An 18,440-nucleotide genomic window follows, 5' to 3' on the forward strand; every position below is an offset into this window, starting at 1 on the left:
TCCATGCGGGTTGCTTCTCTGTTATGCTAAACAGTGCCACATTAAAGACTTGTTATTTTAGCAACAGTAGCAGAAAGACAATAAGAAGAAAAAATAATAATTTTACAAAAAACCTGCAGAAAACAAGATTGCAGCAAATAGGTCTACAATTACTTTGATCCATCATACAGTTGACTGACCATTTAACTATACCAGGTTTGTCACAAGTTATCAGAAGTTGACCTCTTCGCTTTAGCAGAGAACTATCCCTGATGCAATCCCCTCAGGAAGTTGATCCACTCGTTCTCCCCCATCATTCTCTTAGTTTTGCTTTCCTTGCTAGAGCACCAGCTGTGTTTCAGCATGTTTTTTATCTAACTGTTGACACATTTGTCCTTGAAAAGAGGTAAAAACATCATGTTAAACGGAAGTAGGAGGGCTTGTGATAATGTTCATCCAATCAATTGTGAAAGTCTTTGTTCTATATCAAATGAATATGCATAACAAGAAGAGTATATAAACTGACCAATAAACTTTGTAGAAGAAGGAGATTCCATTTTGTGTTTGTATCATTCTTTGTTGGACTGCATGAAAAGGATCTGAAGCAGCACGGACGAAACAGCAGAGCAAAGTTTGTATGAAATGATTAACTAAACAATACATTTTTTCTGACAATAACCATAGCCCAGATGTGCTGACAGATAGTTCTTGTTTAAATGCATATGTTGCAGTAATAAAACTTCTCAAATTTAGCATTTTCGTAAAATAAAAATGTTGGCAGCCTTTAAATGTGATTACACAGCGTTTTATCACAGTTTCAAAATATTTTGATCCTTATTTAAAATGCAAGATGTTTTGTAACTCATTCAGCTGAGAATTGTTTTCCTGTCTCTGCTGTTTGCAATATTTCCAGCATGAGGAGAATCATGTATCTTCTATTGCCTCTACTGTTTCTTCATGTTTCAGCACAACATTGGACGCCGTTTGGTTAGTAAACCTTTTCTTTCATTTTTTATAAAATATGTTTGCATTTTTTTTTTTTTTTAAGCAACATACATTTTGTACAAATTAAAGTATTAAACATTATACATACAATACAAAAAAAAAGAGAAAGAAAAAAATACTATATAAAAAAGAAAAGAAAAAGAAAAGGGTGCCAGGTAACATAAATATCAGAATAAAAGTGCATTCAGGTATTAAAATATATACTAAATATGTTGTCAAGATCGCAGATTTTTAAAGTCTTGACAGCTTTCTTATTCAGAGAGTCTCTAATACTGTTTACGTACAGCCTTACTTCAGTCAACAAACATATAAAATTGGGTTTATGATCAGTAAACTTACATTTATAAATATAAGATTTGGTCAAAAGTATAAATAAATAAATTATATTTTCCATCTTCTTCAGGATAATCCATGAAACCAAAGAGTAGGGGAGAGCGGGACACATTTTGGTTTTGGCTCAATTATTTAAAAAATAATTAAGTTAGATTAATCTTTTTTTTTTTTTTTTACACAAGCAACATACACATCTCTGCTACAAATGAACACTTATATTCTAGGACCTACCATTTTCGTACAGTTGCACTGAAAGTGACAGAAGTGCAAATGTTACAACTTGCCCCATATGCAGAATTAATTGTGACAGAAAGAGGGGTTAGTTGTAACACTTGTGTGTAACACACATAATTCAGTACTATTTTAGCTAGTTTGATATTGTTTGTACAGTACATCTGTATAGATAGATATCCATACATCCATCCCTCATCCAATCATCCTTATTATGGATCAATATCATGGATAGAGATATAGGAAAGGGCTGCACAGTTTTGCAATAAATAAATAAATAAATAAAATCACCAAATATTGCAATTGCAATTGAATTATGTGTGTGGCAGCTGCATGCAAAATTATTATTATTAATAATAATAATAACAGTAATAATAATAAAAACAATCTTAAAATCACATTTTAAAGGGTTTATTGCATGAAAAACAGGATATATTATTAATAAATAAACAAGTGATCAATGCATAAACAAATGTGGAAAAAAAATCATTGACATTTAAATTCCAACATTGTTTGTGAAAGTCCAACAAAGTTAAATGTGGCAAAATAAATATATAATTAAATACTCAAACCTGAAAAGTTGTGTGTGCTCCCTGTTTTACATTATAAATGTTTAATATTTTCAAGCTAGTTGACAACAGCAAAAGTACATCTGCATATACTTAAGTATTTAACCAAGAGACTATCCCTATGTTGAGGAGTACACACTCATTACTTTTAAAAATAAAATCTTAATACTGTAGTCTTTGGCCAGTCGTCAACCTCACCACAAGCTCTACTCTTCAGCACAATGGGGACCCCAAAAACTCATACCAAGAAAACCTTTTAAATTAAAAAATAATAGAACATTACACACTAACAGATTTCCCCCCTATATTAATATTAAGCAAAACACATTAAATAACACTTCATTTTAACATTTGCTCTCCTTTAACAGTCAGAAGCAAAGCATGCTGGGAACTAGAAATCTGTTGTAACTCATTCCGTGAATGTGTGTGTATATATATGTGTGAACATACATTCACATTGGAACATGTATGTGCAATATATGTACACAATAAAGGATAAAACTTTGTGAATATTACATGTAATGCTATTTTTGTCTTTATTTATAAATATTTTATATTCATTAATATATAGCCAAACATGATCAATGCATTGCAGTATATTGAAAAATATAAGCACTAGTTTCCCATATATGGAAATGTATTATATAATATATTGCATTATATTTTGCAGTATATTCCCATATATATATATATATTTTTTTTTTTTACGTAAGGGTTCACCCCGGCCCATTGCCCGGTCTCGATTACACGTAGTCGACTATTCTACCTGTCTCCAGAAGACCGGACCAAGGCAGAAAATGGATCCAGCAGTGCTCTTACTTTGCCTGGACCAAGACCAGCATTCTCTCGAGGCCCACACCGCGGCATTCCTCGACCTGGCGTGCCTTACCTCCTTCCCCGACCGATCATTGAGTGTTTTCTTCCACACAGGACTCAATGCGGAGATGAAGGCATGCCTGCCCTGTGCAGGACCTCGGGAGAATTTCAATGCTTTTGTGGAGTGGGTATTGACCAAGCGGCAACATTCTGATCTGAAAAATGAAGCCTACCCGGAAGTGCGAAAAACTGCAATACATCGAAAATCCGCTAGGGGAAGGTCCCAAAAGGGAGCAAATGTCCATAGCCCCCATGTTAAAATGTCCGTTTTCACAGCATAAATTCATGTTCCCTTACGAGAACGTTCTCTCGTACTGCGTTGCAAACGCTGTGGGAAAACTCCTTTTCTCGAGAATATTGAAGCCTTTATTTTAAAACGCATTGCATGCAGCACAGGCGAGAGCATCAGGCTCGCGCGAGCGAGCTGATAGGCTGTGCTGTGGGCAACTGCACGAACCAATGGCGGATCAGCAGAGGCGCGCGAGCCAATCAGGTCGCTTGGCACACTGCCAGTGTCAAGCGCACGAAACTGCACGTGATCAAAGCATATAAATATAGATAATAATCCGCCATTTGACAGATTTAATCTCCTTCAGCTCTCGACTCACCTCGTCGCTGATCTTCTCCGGATAGAAGCCTCTCGTCGTCGAACAGCCGTCCAGCGGAACAGCTTCGCATCCCGGCATCTGCCAGCTGAGCGTTTCCCTGTGGCATCCGACGAGTATCCTTTTTCTCTATCTCTCGCTTTCTAAAAGAGCTAAATCGCTGTTTTCACAGCGCGCGGCGTTGTTTCAAATGCCGCTCTCTATTTGTGAATCCTGCGGGGGTCCCCTGCATGTGTCTGACAGACACACACAGTGTGCGGCCTGCCTCGGCCCTGAGCACGCCGAGTCAGCGCTCACTAAAGGCGGCTGCCTTCTCTGCGACGGGATGCCTGTTTCTACTCTCCGCTCGAGACTCGCGCTCGCTTCGTCGGTGAGTGGTCCCGCCCGTCTTCCATCTTCGGCGCCTCGCGAGCCCCGTAGGAAGAAGCGGCGCGATCAGAGGCGTCCTGAACGCGGTGAGTTTAGCGAATGCACGTCGGGCCTTTCTCCACGTGCTTCGCCCACGCCCTCTTCTCCAGTTCTGTTCTCTCAGAGCGACCAACGCCCCACGTCTGAAGCGGCGGGACTCGTCTCTTTTGGCGGATCTGTTGAAGAAATGGATGACGCAGTTTCTGTGGCGGCATCTGAGAGTGAGGATTGGTCGGGCTCCGCGGACCCCGCCCCCCCCTCTCAGTTAGATCCTTCTGACACCCGAGCGAACATCGACGCCGAACTCTTCCGTGTCATGTCTCGCGCTGTCGACGAGCTGGGACTCGACTGGCTTTCCCCAGCCGAGCCCGCCAGAAGCCGCCTCGACGAGTGGTACCTGCCGGGGCGCCAACAGCGCGAACGCGCTCATCGGCTTCTTCAACGCTCTCCACTGTTGACGGCGCTGAAGAAAAAGGTTACGTGTGTCTCCCCCCACTGGAGGAAGCGGTCGCTGCACACTTATGCCCTCCCACTGCAGGAAGTTGGAGGTCTAAAACTGTGCACCCATCCAAGCCGTGCAGAACTACTTCGGCCATTGCCAGCCGCGCTTATGCTGCCGCCGGTCAAGCCGCCTCTGCTCTTCAAATGACCCTCCAAGTGTTTCAGGCAAAGCTCCTCCGCTCTATGGACGAGTCAGGCCCTGACCCAGACACTTTTAAGGACCTCAGAAGTGCGACGGATTTGGTGCTACGGGCCACAAAAACCACCGCTCAAGCCCTGGGCCGCAATATGGCCAGCCTGGTTGTTTTAGAGCGCCACCTGTGGCTGACTTTGACGGAAATCAGGGACGCAGACAAGACCGCCTTCCTCGATTCTCCAGTCACGGCATCTGGTCTCTTCGGCCCATCTGTCAGCGGCTTCGCAGAACGCTTCACTGAGGCTCAAAAAGCTTCCAGCGCTATGAAGCATTTTCTACCCAAACGCTCCAGTTCGGTCCAACGGCGCCCCAAGAGCACGCCGTGACCTGAGAGGGTAGCTTCAGAGGTCCTCCAGCCCCGCCCAGTGGCTGAGACCAGCCAGCGCCTGAAGCATGCAAAGCGGTTCCCGTTCCCTAAGCGCCAGGGCCCGCGGCCGAAGCTCACGCTCGATCACGAGCCCAAGAAGCCGTCCTAACCGACATAAAGAGGGGTCATTGTCCCGCCGCGGCCGGACCAGCCCCGAAGATCGCTCGAGTGCTACTCTCAGCCCCCTCTTCAGTTCAGGCGGTTGGAGCAGTTTTAAATGCAGTACATGGGCCCGTCACCTGTCACGCACCCCTGCACACAAACGCTGTTTTAACAGCGACCCACAAAAAGCACAAATCGAGCAAAATTTCCCCCTCACATACATGTCAGTTCGAACCCCCAACTCCGGGCGTTCCAGATATGATAATGCCTCTGGCTCTGCGGGCTCTAGCTTGGCAAGCTATCCCCAGAGTTTCAGAATGGGTGATGAACATCATAAAGCGCGGTTACTCGCTTCAGTTCGCCCGCAGACCACCGCGTTTTCACGCGGTTATACAGACCACGGTAAGGAGCACACTGAGTCATGTCCTCCGCACCGAAGTGTTAAGTCTGCTGGCCAAAGGGGCCATCGAGAAGATCCCCCCTTCTCAGAGCGAGTCAGGTTTTTACAGCCGTTACTTTCTTGTTCCAAAGAAAGACGGCGGCCTGAGACCCATTTTAGATCTCAGACATCTGAACAAGGCTCTCATGTCACGGCCGTTCAGAATGCTCACGACCAGACACATCCTGGCGCAGATTCGCCCAGGCGACTGGTTTTTCTCAATAGATCTAAAAGACGCTTACTTTCACATTCAAGTGAACCCCCACCACAGGCCATTCTTGAGATTCGCCTTCGAGGGGCAGACATACCAGTACACAGTCCTACCATTTGGACTGGCACTGGCACCTCGTACATTCACGAAGTGCATGGATGCAGCTCTCTCCCCCCTGAGACAGCGGGGCATGCGCATCCTGAACTACCTCGACGACTGGCTCATATTGACTCAGTCAGAGGCGGAGTCACATACTCACAGAGCCTGGCTCCTCAGACATCTGGAATGTCTAGGGCTCAAGGTCAATTTTGCCAAGAGTATTCTGTTGCCCAGCCAACGTATCACGTTCCTGGGAACAGTTTTCGACTCCGTAATTATGAGAGCATGGCCCACACCGGCCCGTGCTCTAACAATTCAGCAGCTCGCGACATCGTTCACAGAGGGCTCTTATGTACCCCTCAGAACGTTTCAGAGGATCCTTGGCCTCATGGCCTCTGCATCATCAGTACTCCAACTCGGCCTACTGCGTATGCGTCCTCTTCAGCTGTGGCTAGCACCTCTGGTGCCACCCCACGCCTGGCACTCAGGCCACTTGATTATCAAGGTGGACCAGCGCTGTGTTCAAGCCCTGGCCCCTTGGAAAGACGCCAGCTGGTACCAGCAGGGCGTAAGCATGGGGGTGGTCTCAGAGAGGAGGGTGATTTCAACAGACGCTTCCAACTCGGGTTGGGGAGCTCTGTACGAGGGCAGGCCTGCCTCCGGCCTCTGGTCGAGCTCGGAGAAACGCCTACACATCAACTGCCTCGAAATGAGAGCAGTTTTTCTAGCCCTAAAAACCTTCCTCCCTCACCTGGCTGGACACCACGTGCTGGTCCGGACGGACAATATGTCGGTGGTCTCTTACATAAATCGCCAGGGTGGCCTCAGGTCCCGCAACCTGTTTGCCATAGCCACGCAGCTCCTACTTTGGGCTCACACCAACCTGCGCTCGCTCAGGGCAGCTCACGTGCCAGGCACGTTGAACACAGGAGCAGACATGCTCTCTCGGGGCACAGTTCCCCCAGAAGAATGGTCTCTCCACCCTCAGACAGTTCTCCTGCTATGGGAGGTCTTCGGGAAGGCAGAAGTAGATCTTTTCGCCTCAGAAGACAACTGTCACTGCCCAATCTTCTTTTCAAAGAACAGGGATGCGTTGGCCCACGACTGGCCCAACCTTCCTCTCTATGCGTTTCCTCCGGTCTCGATGCTCCCTCAGGTCATCGAACGGATCAGGAACACCAAAAGCGCGGTTCTCTTGGTGGCTCCTCTCTGGCGGACCCAGATTTGGTTCCCAGAGTTGATGCAACTGTCTGTAACAGACCCGTGGCCAATTCCACTGAGGTGCGACCTCCTGGCTCAGGCCAACAGGACAATCTGGCATCCCCGTCCCGACTTGTGGGCCCTACATGTATGGCCACTCAACGGGTACCCCAGGATCTCCCAGAGGGTGTCCTGAACACTATTATGGAGGCTAGAGCTCCGTCTACTAGACGCCTCTATCACCTTAAATGGTCAGCGTTCTCCAGCTGGTGTTTAGCTCGGAACCTCGACCCACACACTTGTGAAGTGCCAAAAGTGCTTTCTTTTCTGCAAGAGATGTTGGATGCGGGTCGCTCCCCCTCCACTCTCAAAGTGTACGTGGCAGCCATTGCTGCTTTTCACGTATTGGAAGCCGGAGCCTCCTTAGGTAAAAACGACCTTATAGTTCGTTTCCTTAAGGGCGCCAGAAGGCTTAACCCGCCTCGGCCACCGTCTGTACCGGCCTGGGACCTTTCTCTGGTCCTGCGGGCTCTTAGGGGACCTCCCTTTGAACCACTTCAGTCAGCTGATCTCAAGCCCCTCTCTCTGAAAACCACCCTGCTTCTAGCACTGGCGTCAGTTAAAAGAGTAGGGGACTTGCAGGCGCTTTCTACTAGCGCTTCCTGTCTGGAGTTTGGCCCTAATGACTCCAAGGTCACTCTTAGGCCAAGACATGGATATGTGCCTAAGGTGCTCTCAACTCCGTTCAGAGCCCAGGTTATTTCTCTGTCAGCTCTTCCCTCCTCTGAAGAGGACAGTGATTCTCTCACGCTTTGCCCCGTCAGAGCTTTGAGAATTTATCTGGAGCGTTCGGCCTCTTTCAGACAGTCTGAACAGCTCTTCGTTTGTTTCGGGGGCCGAACCAAGGGCCTTCCTGTGACTAAGCTCACGCTGTCCAGATGGATAGTTGACGCCAATGCTCTGGCTTACACCTCACTGGGCCTCTCTTGTCCCATAGGTGTTAGAGCTCACTCCACGAGAGGCGTCGCCTCTTCGTGGGCTTGGTCGAGTGGTGTTCCTATTGAGGACATTTGTGCGGCGGCCGGCTGGTCCGTTCCGTCCACATTTGTGAGGTTCTATAACCTAGATGTTCCTGCCCTGCAGGCACGAGTTCTTTCTGTCTAGACCCTGGCTCTGTGGACCCAGACTAGTTTTGGAATTGGACACACAAGCTGTCATTATGAATTATGATTAAGTTAATCTGGCCCTTGGCCCAGATCTTAATTATTGGATAATCTCTGGGCCCGATGTTCGGTCTCGTTTATCCTGGCTATTCTGTAACTTCCCGGAACTTCTGGTGAGTCAGAGCGGCCAAAAGATTAATAGCACGGCGTTTTAAATAGCGTTCCCACAGCGTTTGCAACGCAGTACGAGAGAACGTTCTCGTAAGGGAACGTACTTGGTTACTTACGTAACCTCGGTTCCCTTAGAGATAAGGGAACGAGTACTGCGTTGCCTTGCCGTGCTATTTCTCTTATGTCAGGTGTTTTTCGCTTCAGTCGATTATACCTGTCAAATGGCGGATTATTATCTATATTTATATGCTTTGATCACGTGCAGTTTCGCGCTCTTGACACTGGCAGTGTGCCAAGCGACCTGATTGGCTCGCGCGCCTCTGCTGATCCGCCATTGGTTCGTGCAGTTGCCCACAGCACAGCCTATCAGCTCGCTCGCGCGAGCCTGATGCTGTCGCCTGTGCTGCATGCAATGCGTTTTAAAATAAAGGCTTCAATATTCTCGAGAAAAGGAGTTTTCCCACAGCGTTTGCAACGCAGTACTCGTTCCCTTATCTCTAAGGGAACCGAGGTTACGTAAGTAACCAAGTACGTTTTTACAGGTTGGTCCCATGGACTTTTATTGTATTTTTCGATAGCTTCCGAGTGCCTGACAACTGTGAGGGGGGTGAATTTTTTTCTAACTCGTTTGTTTAGATCGTATTTTGATATGAAATGTATGACAATAAGGGCGTGGTTAACTTTGATTGACAGCTTGATTGACAGCTGACAAGGCAGCGCCACGAGAATGACAACATAAGAAGCGCCATTTTTTAATACAGTTGACATATACTACTGTTTCTGTATCATGAAATGTAGTTTTAAGAGTTTTTCAGGCGAGAATGTAGCTGTTTAAAGCTCAAATCTGTGGTTTATTTAAAGATTTATGAAAATTTTATCCAGTTGATCCAGCGATGACCGGGCGCTCGGCATTCATGTACCCCGCCTGGAACAGCCTTTCCTCGGCTTGACGTTCTGAGGTTTGCCGCCAATGCCGCGGACTCTGGCATCTCTGTAGTGGTTAAACATGAGATATAATTCGTCTTGTGTATATCTAATGGGCGATTTTTGGTCTCGTGAATCTATAATTTTTTCCCTGGGCAATCGTTTTGGCTGAGGGGAAGTTTCATAACTTTATAAGCTATTTAACTTTACCGATGTATGGTTAGACTAGAGCGCTGACTTTGTATGTTTGACTGAATTGTTTGCTTTATTTGTATAGCTTCTTATACCTTTTACTTATACTTTTATAATGGCTAATATTGATAAAACAGAAATTTAACAAAAAGAGACTGGGTTGAGTTTTGTCATTTTAAATTTTAATACAACGAAGATGATCTGTAATGTTGTTTACTGCATAATCTGTTGTTTAGAACAAATGCACATATTGCCTGGACCATAAAATGTTTAATATTTTTATATTATATTTAAAACGAAAAGAGGCAGGTTTGTGTTTTATATTTTGTTTTTTCATAAATAGGCAAACGTTATGTGCAGTTGAATATAATCAATATGCGTTGCCTGAACCACATTTGTGTGGCTATAATGTTTAAGATTTCTTTAAATGAAAACGAAAAGAGTTAGTATGGTGTTTTATAACATATTTCGTTGCCTAAAATATACACAGAGATAACCGGAGTAGCAGAGCGAGCTGAGTGACGCGCGCTGAGTCAGAAGGTGGGCGGGGTTAGGATTTCCCAAGATTTTCCAAGATGGCGCCGCCCATACCCCCCATAAATGGCTTCAAAACCGTTCTTCAGAAAGTCTATGGGTGACGTCACAGACGCTTTGTCCATATTTTTTACAGTCTATGGTATTGACCAACGGTGAGTCCCCGTTCACCATCGGCCATCCCAGCGATGGTGAACTCGACGACATTCCAGAGCCTCGTCCCACGATGGCCGCCGCCATTCCAGAGCCTCGTTCCAAGATGGCCGCCATTCCAGTGTCTCGTCCCAAGATGGCCGCCATTCCAGTGTCTCGTCCCAAGATGGTCGCCATTCCAGAGCCTCGTCCCAAGATGGCCGCCATTCCAGTGTCTCGTCCCAAGATGGCCGCCATTCTAGAGTCTCATCCCAAGATGGCCGGCATTCCAGAGACTTGTCCAAGATGGCCGCCGCCATGCCTATGCCCTCGTCCAAGATGGCCGCCGCCACGCCTGAGCCCTCGTCCAAGATGGTCGCCGCCGTGCCTGATCCTGAATCCTGAGGTGACTCCAGTCTCCGTCCTCATCCTGAATCCTGAGGTGACTCCAGTCTCCATCCTCGTCCAGAGCCCAGAAGTGGCTCCAGTCTCTGTCCCCGTCCAGAGTCCATTCCAGCGACGCCTGGAGCTCCCCAAGATTTTTTTTGGGGGGGGAGGGGCCGTCTCCACCCTGGTCTCCTGAGCTGCCGGCTCCACTCTGGCCGTCTGAATGGCCAGCTCCGCCCTGGACGCCTGAACAAGCACCGCCCTGGAGGCTTTTACCTCCTCGTCAGCCTCCAAGGCGCCCACCCCTGGGATGTTACATGGCACGAGGACGTGCCTTCCGGGAGGAGGGGGCTACTGTCACAGTTCTGCACATTATATCCCATCACTGTCCTTGGTCGCACATGCACGTTGTTCATGATCACACACACCTGCACCTCATCATTACCCTCATTACCTATACTACTTGTACACACACTTCACCCCAGCTCATTGTCTGGTCTCAATTACCCAGAGTGGACTATTCTCCCTGTCTCCAGCAATCTCCCTGTCTCCAGCATCTTCCATTCCTCTGTGTCTACCTCAAGATCATCCTTTGGAGTCTAACCTACCTGCTCACTTCATCACTGCTCCATTATGTCAATAAACTCACTGTTCGCCTTCCATCTTCCTCTTCAGTGTCTGCATTATGTAACAAACATATGATGTAGTAACAATTTCTTTTTGAAAAAGAGTGTAAATAGCTTTTATTGTTTGTTTGCAGTATTTGTATTTATAGGTTTGTCATGAGTTTTATATAAAATAAATACAATATCACAGTAATATTTGTAAACATTACAACATTTTTTTTATGTTAAATGTAATCTACAAAGTCTTACACATCCAGTGGAATTTTACAACCAAACACATCTGTTGCAACAACAAATGCACAGTTAGCTGAGGTTAAGCAACACATTTCATTGGCTGCTTTAAAAGTCTTTTTTTGTGAGCATGTTTTTCCGTAAAACATATAAATCTTTAAATCTTCTGTTGCTGGATGAAGATCACCGACCAAAGCAGCCAACACAGGAGGGCAGCATGAGATTGGTGGGGGATCTTCCTTCTTCTGGTCGTGTGGAGATTTATCATGATGGACAGTGGGGAACAGTTTGTGATGACGGATGGGAAGTGGCCGAAGCACAAGTGGTGTGTCGTCAGATGGGTTTCCCTGGGGCAATCTCAGTTACGCCTGGAGGACAATATGGTGAAGGTATATATCCTCAGTCCATTTTATTGTTACACATTATGATAACAATAATTGTCCAAAAAAAAATTACCCCAAAATCTATTGATTTTTCAAGGCTCTGGTCCAATCTGGGTGGATGACATGAACTGTAAAGGTTCAGAAAGCTCATTGTCTGATTGCAGCTTTAAAGGCTGGGGTGTTACTGACTGCACACATAAAGAAGATGCAGGAGTGATATGCGAGGCTGGTAAAAAATTGGCTACAAGAGATATATTTGCAGATGTGCGCTTGTATATCTATTATTTACATAATTTTAATCAGCTTTATTATATTTTATATATTATATATTTCTTTACAGGTAAAAACATAACCAGCAATCGTCAGTTCTCTGTGGATAACAGTCTGGGTTTGTCTGATGATCTTGGTCTTCTGTTTGACAGTGGAGATGGTTGTGATTTCAGCATTAAAGTACGAGACCTCAGTGAAGAGGCAGAGTTGGCGTTTTGTCTGCACCGTTTGATCCTCATGATTTATCCAGAACTAAACATAACAAATGAGTCCAGGAACCTCACAGTGGATGTCAGCCAGGCGTGCCATCCTCATGTCTCTGCTTTTCTCAGGTACATTTCTTAAGATCACTTAAATTTGTAGCTAAATCCATTTGTCTCAATTCATCGAGAATGTTGCTTTGAATAGTGCATATCATAATTCTACTGAATATATTATGGGTGATAGATGCTTACAGAGTCTGAACTGTTTTTCTCAGGTATTTGTACACACGTCGGATTGATGTTTCCATCACTTCGGCTCAATGTCTCCATCAGCTGTCATTTATCTTTGGAGTGAAGACGCTTATGGAGGATGTTGGCAGGGTCTTCACTTCCCTCCTTCCAGAAGACAACACCTTCCGGACACAGCTATCAATGTACGAGTATGGCGTCCGCACAGGTGACCTTGTTCTGCAGGAGAATGTCCTTCAGTATCTCTCCTGGAACTGTGAGTTCCTCATAAGCTCTCCGCTGTGGAGCACCATCTCCTTTCACATGATGGACGCTCTGCTGCAGCGCTCAGACCTGATTGTGGAGGATGAAGCTTTTCTTCTTGAAGCTCTGGAGAGATGGATCCAAGACAAAGGTGATGAAATTAGTTCAGAACAACAGGCCAGCCTCCTGAATCACATCCGCTTCCTCTTGATCCCAGTGGATAAACTGTATGAAATGCAGTTTTCCTCAAGTGTTCTCCATCAGAATCATGAGAAACTGTACCTAACTGGTCTGCTCAGAGGTTTTCAGTTCAATGCTCTGCCTTTCTCCAAGATCAGGAATAAAATGGACAACATGAGTAATGATTATCTGCCCAGAATCTACACTGCTGATGAGTGGAGTCTAGTTATCAATGTTACCAGCTTCAAACACCCATACCTTGAACAAAGTAACAGAATCCAAAACATCTACTTTCCTGTACACCCTAGTGGTCTTTACAGGGGGCAAAGGGTTTTGTGGAAAGCCCGGGTTTTTCTTACTGTTCAGGAATGCTCTAACTATCAAGTTTCATGTAATTCTGTTCCTGTTGCAAGGCTCTTCACTGAGGATAATCAGAACAGTTACGCTAACACCATTCGCTTCAGCAACAGATTGATTCTCACCTGTAAGAATCAAAACAATGTCTTTCATGTCCAAGACTTCAAAAACACCTTGGCAGTGATTCAAACCAACAGCAGTATGGGTCTGTCTAACCCCTGTCCTGATGACTACAGTTTTAGATTTGTTGTGCGTCCAGAGTATATCTGACTGCACAGTTACATTTGGCTACAGGCATTTTCAGTCTAATCAAATCTATTAAATTCAATCAAGTCTCTTTTTTTAAAATGCCTGTTATTCTTTTATAATCTTGAATCATTTTTCTGAAATGTTTCACTTGATTTTAAGGTTTTCATTTAATTGTGTTAGCAATAAAAATGCTTAATTTTGCAAGTGCACTTAAAAATAAACATATATTTCTTTCATTATCTCTGTTAGTTTGATTCCCTTTATTGCTCACATTTTTTTCTGGCCCAGCTCCGGTCCACACAGCCCCTTTTCCCATGGCCCACATGCCACAAAGAATGACGGCCCTCGAGTGGCACAGATCTGGATTAAAGACGAGCACATGGGCCATAACTGGCCCAAGTCTCAGCCAATCACTAACCCATAACTGGCCCTGCACTGGGCCTGAATAGGTTTTAGTGTTGGAACCGACTCAAAGGCGTAAGTAAACCAGAAACCCGGAAACTGAGCCTTATTTACACACAAAAAAAGTCAATGATTGTCAGCTACGGCTGCCAAACAAAAACGTTGAAATTAACTAATTTATATAAAATAACATTTAAAAAAAAGAAGAAAAAAAAAACTTCATTAAAGTTTCATTAAACATTTAACAGAAAAACACTGTTATTTTGAAGGTATTTTTGGAATTATTACCAACAAAGACATAAACGGTTAAATATGAACCTCTTGCAGTTAAAAACATGTGTGAATTTACATAACTATTTCACTGCATCAGCAACTAAACAGTTTCCACCTCTTTAATAAAGCAACATGCAGCATAACATCAATGTTGTCTGGCCCATCCTGGACTGAAGCACAGGCTCTACTCTTCAGCACAATGGTGACCCAAAAAACTCAGACAACCCTTTAAATCCCAAAAGAACATTAGATACTAATGGATCTCTCAATATCTCAGCATCTTCACTTATTAAAATCCAGACTTTATTTCTTTCATATAAAAGTTCTTATTGAGAATTACCAGAGGATTATATGTTGATGTTTTATTGAAAATAATAAATTTGATGTCACCATTATGATGATCAGTGTTTAGGGTACATTTACGACAAAGATATGCTTAAAACTGAGAAGTTTCTCTTTTGAATTTTCAGTGTAAAGGCGACACCATTGTCAAAAAGGATCCCCATTCACACGGATCTGCGGAAATTAATAATTAATAAGAATGCTGTATTCTGTTGCCAGGCCATTAGAAGGTGATGAAACACTAAAGATGTAATAAGCATGTGCATGACGTCATCTTCTTCAGAGATTCACGTTTTTTTTACACAGAGACCGTTTTCAAAAACTTGCACTTTGAAACCTGTTTTCAGAAGTTTGCATTTTCAGGCATCCAAAACGCCGTTGTCAGGTAAATGAATGGCCAAAATGAATAAAATGTTTTACTTTTTTTTTTTTTTTTTTTTTAAACAGTGTCATGTAAACAGCCCCTAAGTTGGCCTCTTGACTCTTGAACATCAGTTTTTCTTTTGCTTCTGTAACTGTGTTTATCTGATACATGTTTATTATGGCAAAAAAATACAAAAGAAACTATGATCAGAAGGTCACTTTGATCTAGTCATCATTTAGTGGCCTGATTCGCTGATATTAAAGTTTAAATAAGTTTAAATTAAAATTAAATTTCACATGTCAGTACTACTGTAGTAGCTCCTGCAGTGCTGTGAGACTCATAAAGATTGTATGGTCATAATGCAGAAAATGTTTTTGTAGACTCACACAGACATCAAGAATCAGTGTATGAATCTCAACAATGCTGACAATCAACAAAATATTCAGATCAGTGCTGTACGTCACAAACAAGCTTTGTTGATTGTCACCATTGTTGAGATTCATATGTTGATTCTTGATGTCTCTGTGTGCCGTAAAATAAAATAGCTATTTTTTTTTTCTCTGTATAATGACTGTTTAAAACATTTTTAATATCATATTGTCATAATACTGATGCCACAATATCACAAGATTACTGTAAATCAAAAAAAAAAAAAAAGCTATGCAGCTCAGAGGTGTGAGACTTGAGGTGTGAAGTCACCTCTTGAAACTCTTGAAACTTTGCACACAGGTCAGTTTACTTTGTTTTTAATACACTGCATGTTTTGCTAACTATTTCTCATATTTATTTCGCTGATCTGAACTTACAAATGCGATTCTAGAGCCTGGAGGCACTGGAGGTCCATGGACCAGCGGCGGGGACACGGTCAGCCCCGTCTTCGATCACGAGCCCATGCAGGTAGGGAGAGCTCGGCTTTCCCTGGAGGAGAAGGAAAGGCGGATATCCCAGGGACTCTGTCTTTACTGTGGGGGAGCGGGCCACTTCCTACATGCCTGCCCAGTAAAAGGCCAAGCCTGGTAGTAAACCTGAGGCTACTATCGGGTGGGATCTCCGCCGAGAAGACCTCATCATAATCATCATCCACGCTCCTCCCGGTAAGACTGAGATGGGCAGCTGGCACACACGACTGCCAAGCCTTACTGGACTCGGGGGCGGAGGGCAACTTTATGGACCGTAAACTCGCTCATAGACTTCACATTCCTGTCACCTCACTTACTCATAACATATTGACATATTGGATCACTCCCTTATCGATGATTACAATCGACAGGTAAGGGTGTCTGGGAACGCCAGGCGGCGTTTTGTAATTTGTATGAAATGAAGGAGAATTTACTATCTGTTTAGGACAATTACAAAGTGTACAGATCACTGTGTTAAATGTTTTGAGAGCAGTTACCTGAGTTTGGAGAAATGTACTGTACAAAATCTATTCTTCATTCGATTCAGTCTTCATTACAAGATCTCAATACCCTAGAAGCAGCCTTTTTTTATGCGGCGGCCTCTGATTTCACCAACCTGGTTGGTTCTGTGAAGCAGGGCAATACTAGCATTCCAGCAGTTGAGGACACATTGGCCACTTACCTTTCGCCTTCTTTCTTTCCATCTTGGAAGTCCCGCCCTCTTCTCCCATTTAAGCCCTGCAGGACCACCTCCGCCCTTGTGGGCAAATCCCATCGCTTCATCGCTACAGCGCCTCGTTCCCTATTCAAAGTATCGGGTTACATATCAAAGTTAACCCGAGACGTTTCTGCTTGTCTCATTATTGTATTCCTGTAGTTGTTTCAGATTCCTTCAGTGATTCTGCTTGTTAACAGCTGTTTTTCACTAATACTCTGTCACTTAATTAATCACCTAATTATCTAATTAACTTCAACACTTCTTCAGTGTTATTTTAACACTGTGTAGAGTGGACACATATGAACATGAGTGGTGTTAATTTAACACTGGGGATTTTACTGTGTAGCATACATAAATTGCTAAGGCGCCATCAATTCATAGTCCTTACTGGCAAGTTTTCTATGTGCCGACCAGCATCTCCTGTCCATTTGTTCTCTACCATCTGAACTGCAGAGCGGACATGCTATCAAGAGAGGTGTAGTCTACAGAGAGTGGAGGTTGCAATGGAGGGTTACACACCATAAGTGCTCAGGGTCATTTACGGTAATTATCTTTTGCGCCACATCCTCTAATAATTTATCTACAGCCAAACGTGCTTCATTCAAGCCCTTTTGCTCCATGCTGGTTGCTTCGCTCTTGTGCTAAAGAGTACCACAGTAAAGGCTTAAAGGGATAGTTCACCAAAAAATGAAAATTCTGTCAGTAATCACTCACCTTCATGTTTTTCCAACCCAGTAAGACTGTCGTTCATCTTCAGAACACAAATTAAGATATTTTTGATGAAATATGAGAGCTGTCTTGGCTTCTATGTAATTTCATTCTGCCGGCCCAGAAAAGTTAGTAAAAACATCATTAAAATAGTCCAAGTGACTACAACCTTAAGTTTATCAAGCGACGAGAATACTTTTTGTGCACAAAAAATAAATTAAATAAATAACGACTTTATTCAACTATTCATTTTCTTCTGTGTGGGTCTCTGACGTGAGTTCACGAGAGCGCCATGCATGACGCATGCGTGAGAACTGAGAAGATGACGCTCGCTCACGATCATTTGATGGGAAAGTGTGAAATGTAAGCCATTCATTTTGCGGCATTGGTAAGGCACTTTTACGTTTTCTCGTTGGTTTCTCACAATTCGGACATCCAGGAAATGCACACTTTAGAACCATTTTAAACACTACATAGAGACCCATCTGCGTCATATTCTCAGTTCTCGCATATGCGTCGTGGCACTCTCGTGAACTTACGTCAGAGACCCACACGGAAGAAAATGAATAGTTGAATAAAGTCGCTATTTTTAGGGGGGTTTGCGCACAAAAAGTATTCTCGTCGCTTTATAAACTTAAGGTTGAGCCACTGTAGTCACTTGGACTATTTTCACAATGTTTTTAACTTTTCCAGGCCGGCAGACTGAAATTACATAGAAGCCTATGCGTAAGACAGCTCTCAGATTTGATCAAAAATATCTTAATTTGTGTTCCAAAGATGAACAAAAGTCTTACAGGGTTGGAACAACATGAAGGTGAGTAATTACTGACAGAATAAAAAAAAAATTGTTGAACTAACCCTTTAAAGGTTATTTTAACAACAATAGCAGAAAGACAGTAAGAAGACAAAAAGATAATTTTGCTAAAACACTGCAGAAAACAAGAATGAAGCAAATAGGTCTACAATTACTTTGATCCATAATACAGATGACCATTTAACTATACCAGGTTTGTCACAAGTTATCAGAAGTTGACCTCTTCGCTTTAGCAGAGAACTATCCCTGACGCAATCCCCTCAGGAAGTTGATCCACTCGTTCTCCCCCATCATTCTCTTAGTTT

General features: G+C 43.9%; 1 protein-coding gene across 2 annotated transcripts; it reads left to right on the forward strand.

Annotated features, from left to right (window-relative positions):
• Positions 1-506: 506 nt before the first annotated feature.
• LOC307168043 (galectin-3-binding protein A-like) lies at positions 507-13,856 on the forward strand. Of its 2 annotated transcripts, none has more exons than XM_079887583.1 (6): positions 507-614; positions 893-966; positions 11,664-11,870; positions 11,962-12,093; positions 12,205-12,466; positions 12,613-13,856. In XM_079887583.1, exons 2-6 carry the CDS (start codon positions 894-896, stop codon positions 13,634-13,636), a joined length of 1,698 nt encoding a protein of 565 aa, XP_079743709.1. In that variant the 5' UTR covers positions 507-614; position 893; the 3' UTR covers positions 13,637-13,856. The 2 variants fall into 2 exon arrangements, with proteins under 2 accessions (XP_079743709.1, XP_079743708.1); XM_079887582.1 differs by having other exon boundaries at positions 507-610.
• Positions 13,857-18,440: the final 4,584 nt, after the last annotated feature.

The sequence above is a fragment of the Squalius cephalus genome (genome assembly GCF_949319135.1).
Source record: "Squalius cephalus genome assembly, chromosome: 1".
In the NCBI taxonomy this organism is placed as follows: Eukaryota; Metazoa; Chordata; class Actinopteri; order Cypriniformes; family Leuciscidae; genus Squalius; species Squalius cephalus.

Coding starts and splice junctions, on each gene's coding strand:
- LOC307168043 (XM_079887583.1), top strand. CDS start 894: ATGAGGAGAATCATGTATCTTCTATTGCCTCTACTGTTTCTTCATGTT. Junction 967..11,663: donor ACAACATTGGACGCCGTTTG/GTTAGTAAACCT, acceptor TGCTGGATGAAG/ATCACCGACCAAAGCAGCCA. Junction 12,094..12,204: donor AGGAGTGATATGCGAGGCTG/GTAAAAAATTGG, acceptor ATTTCTTTACAG/GTAAAAACATAACCAGCAAT.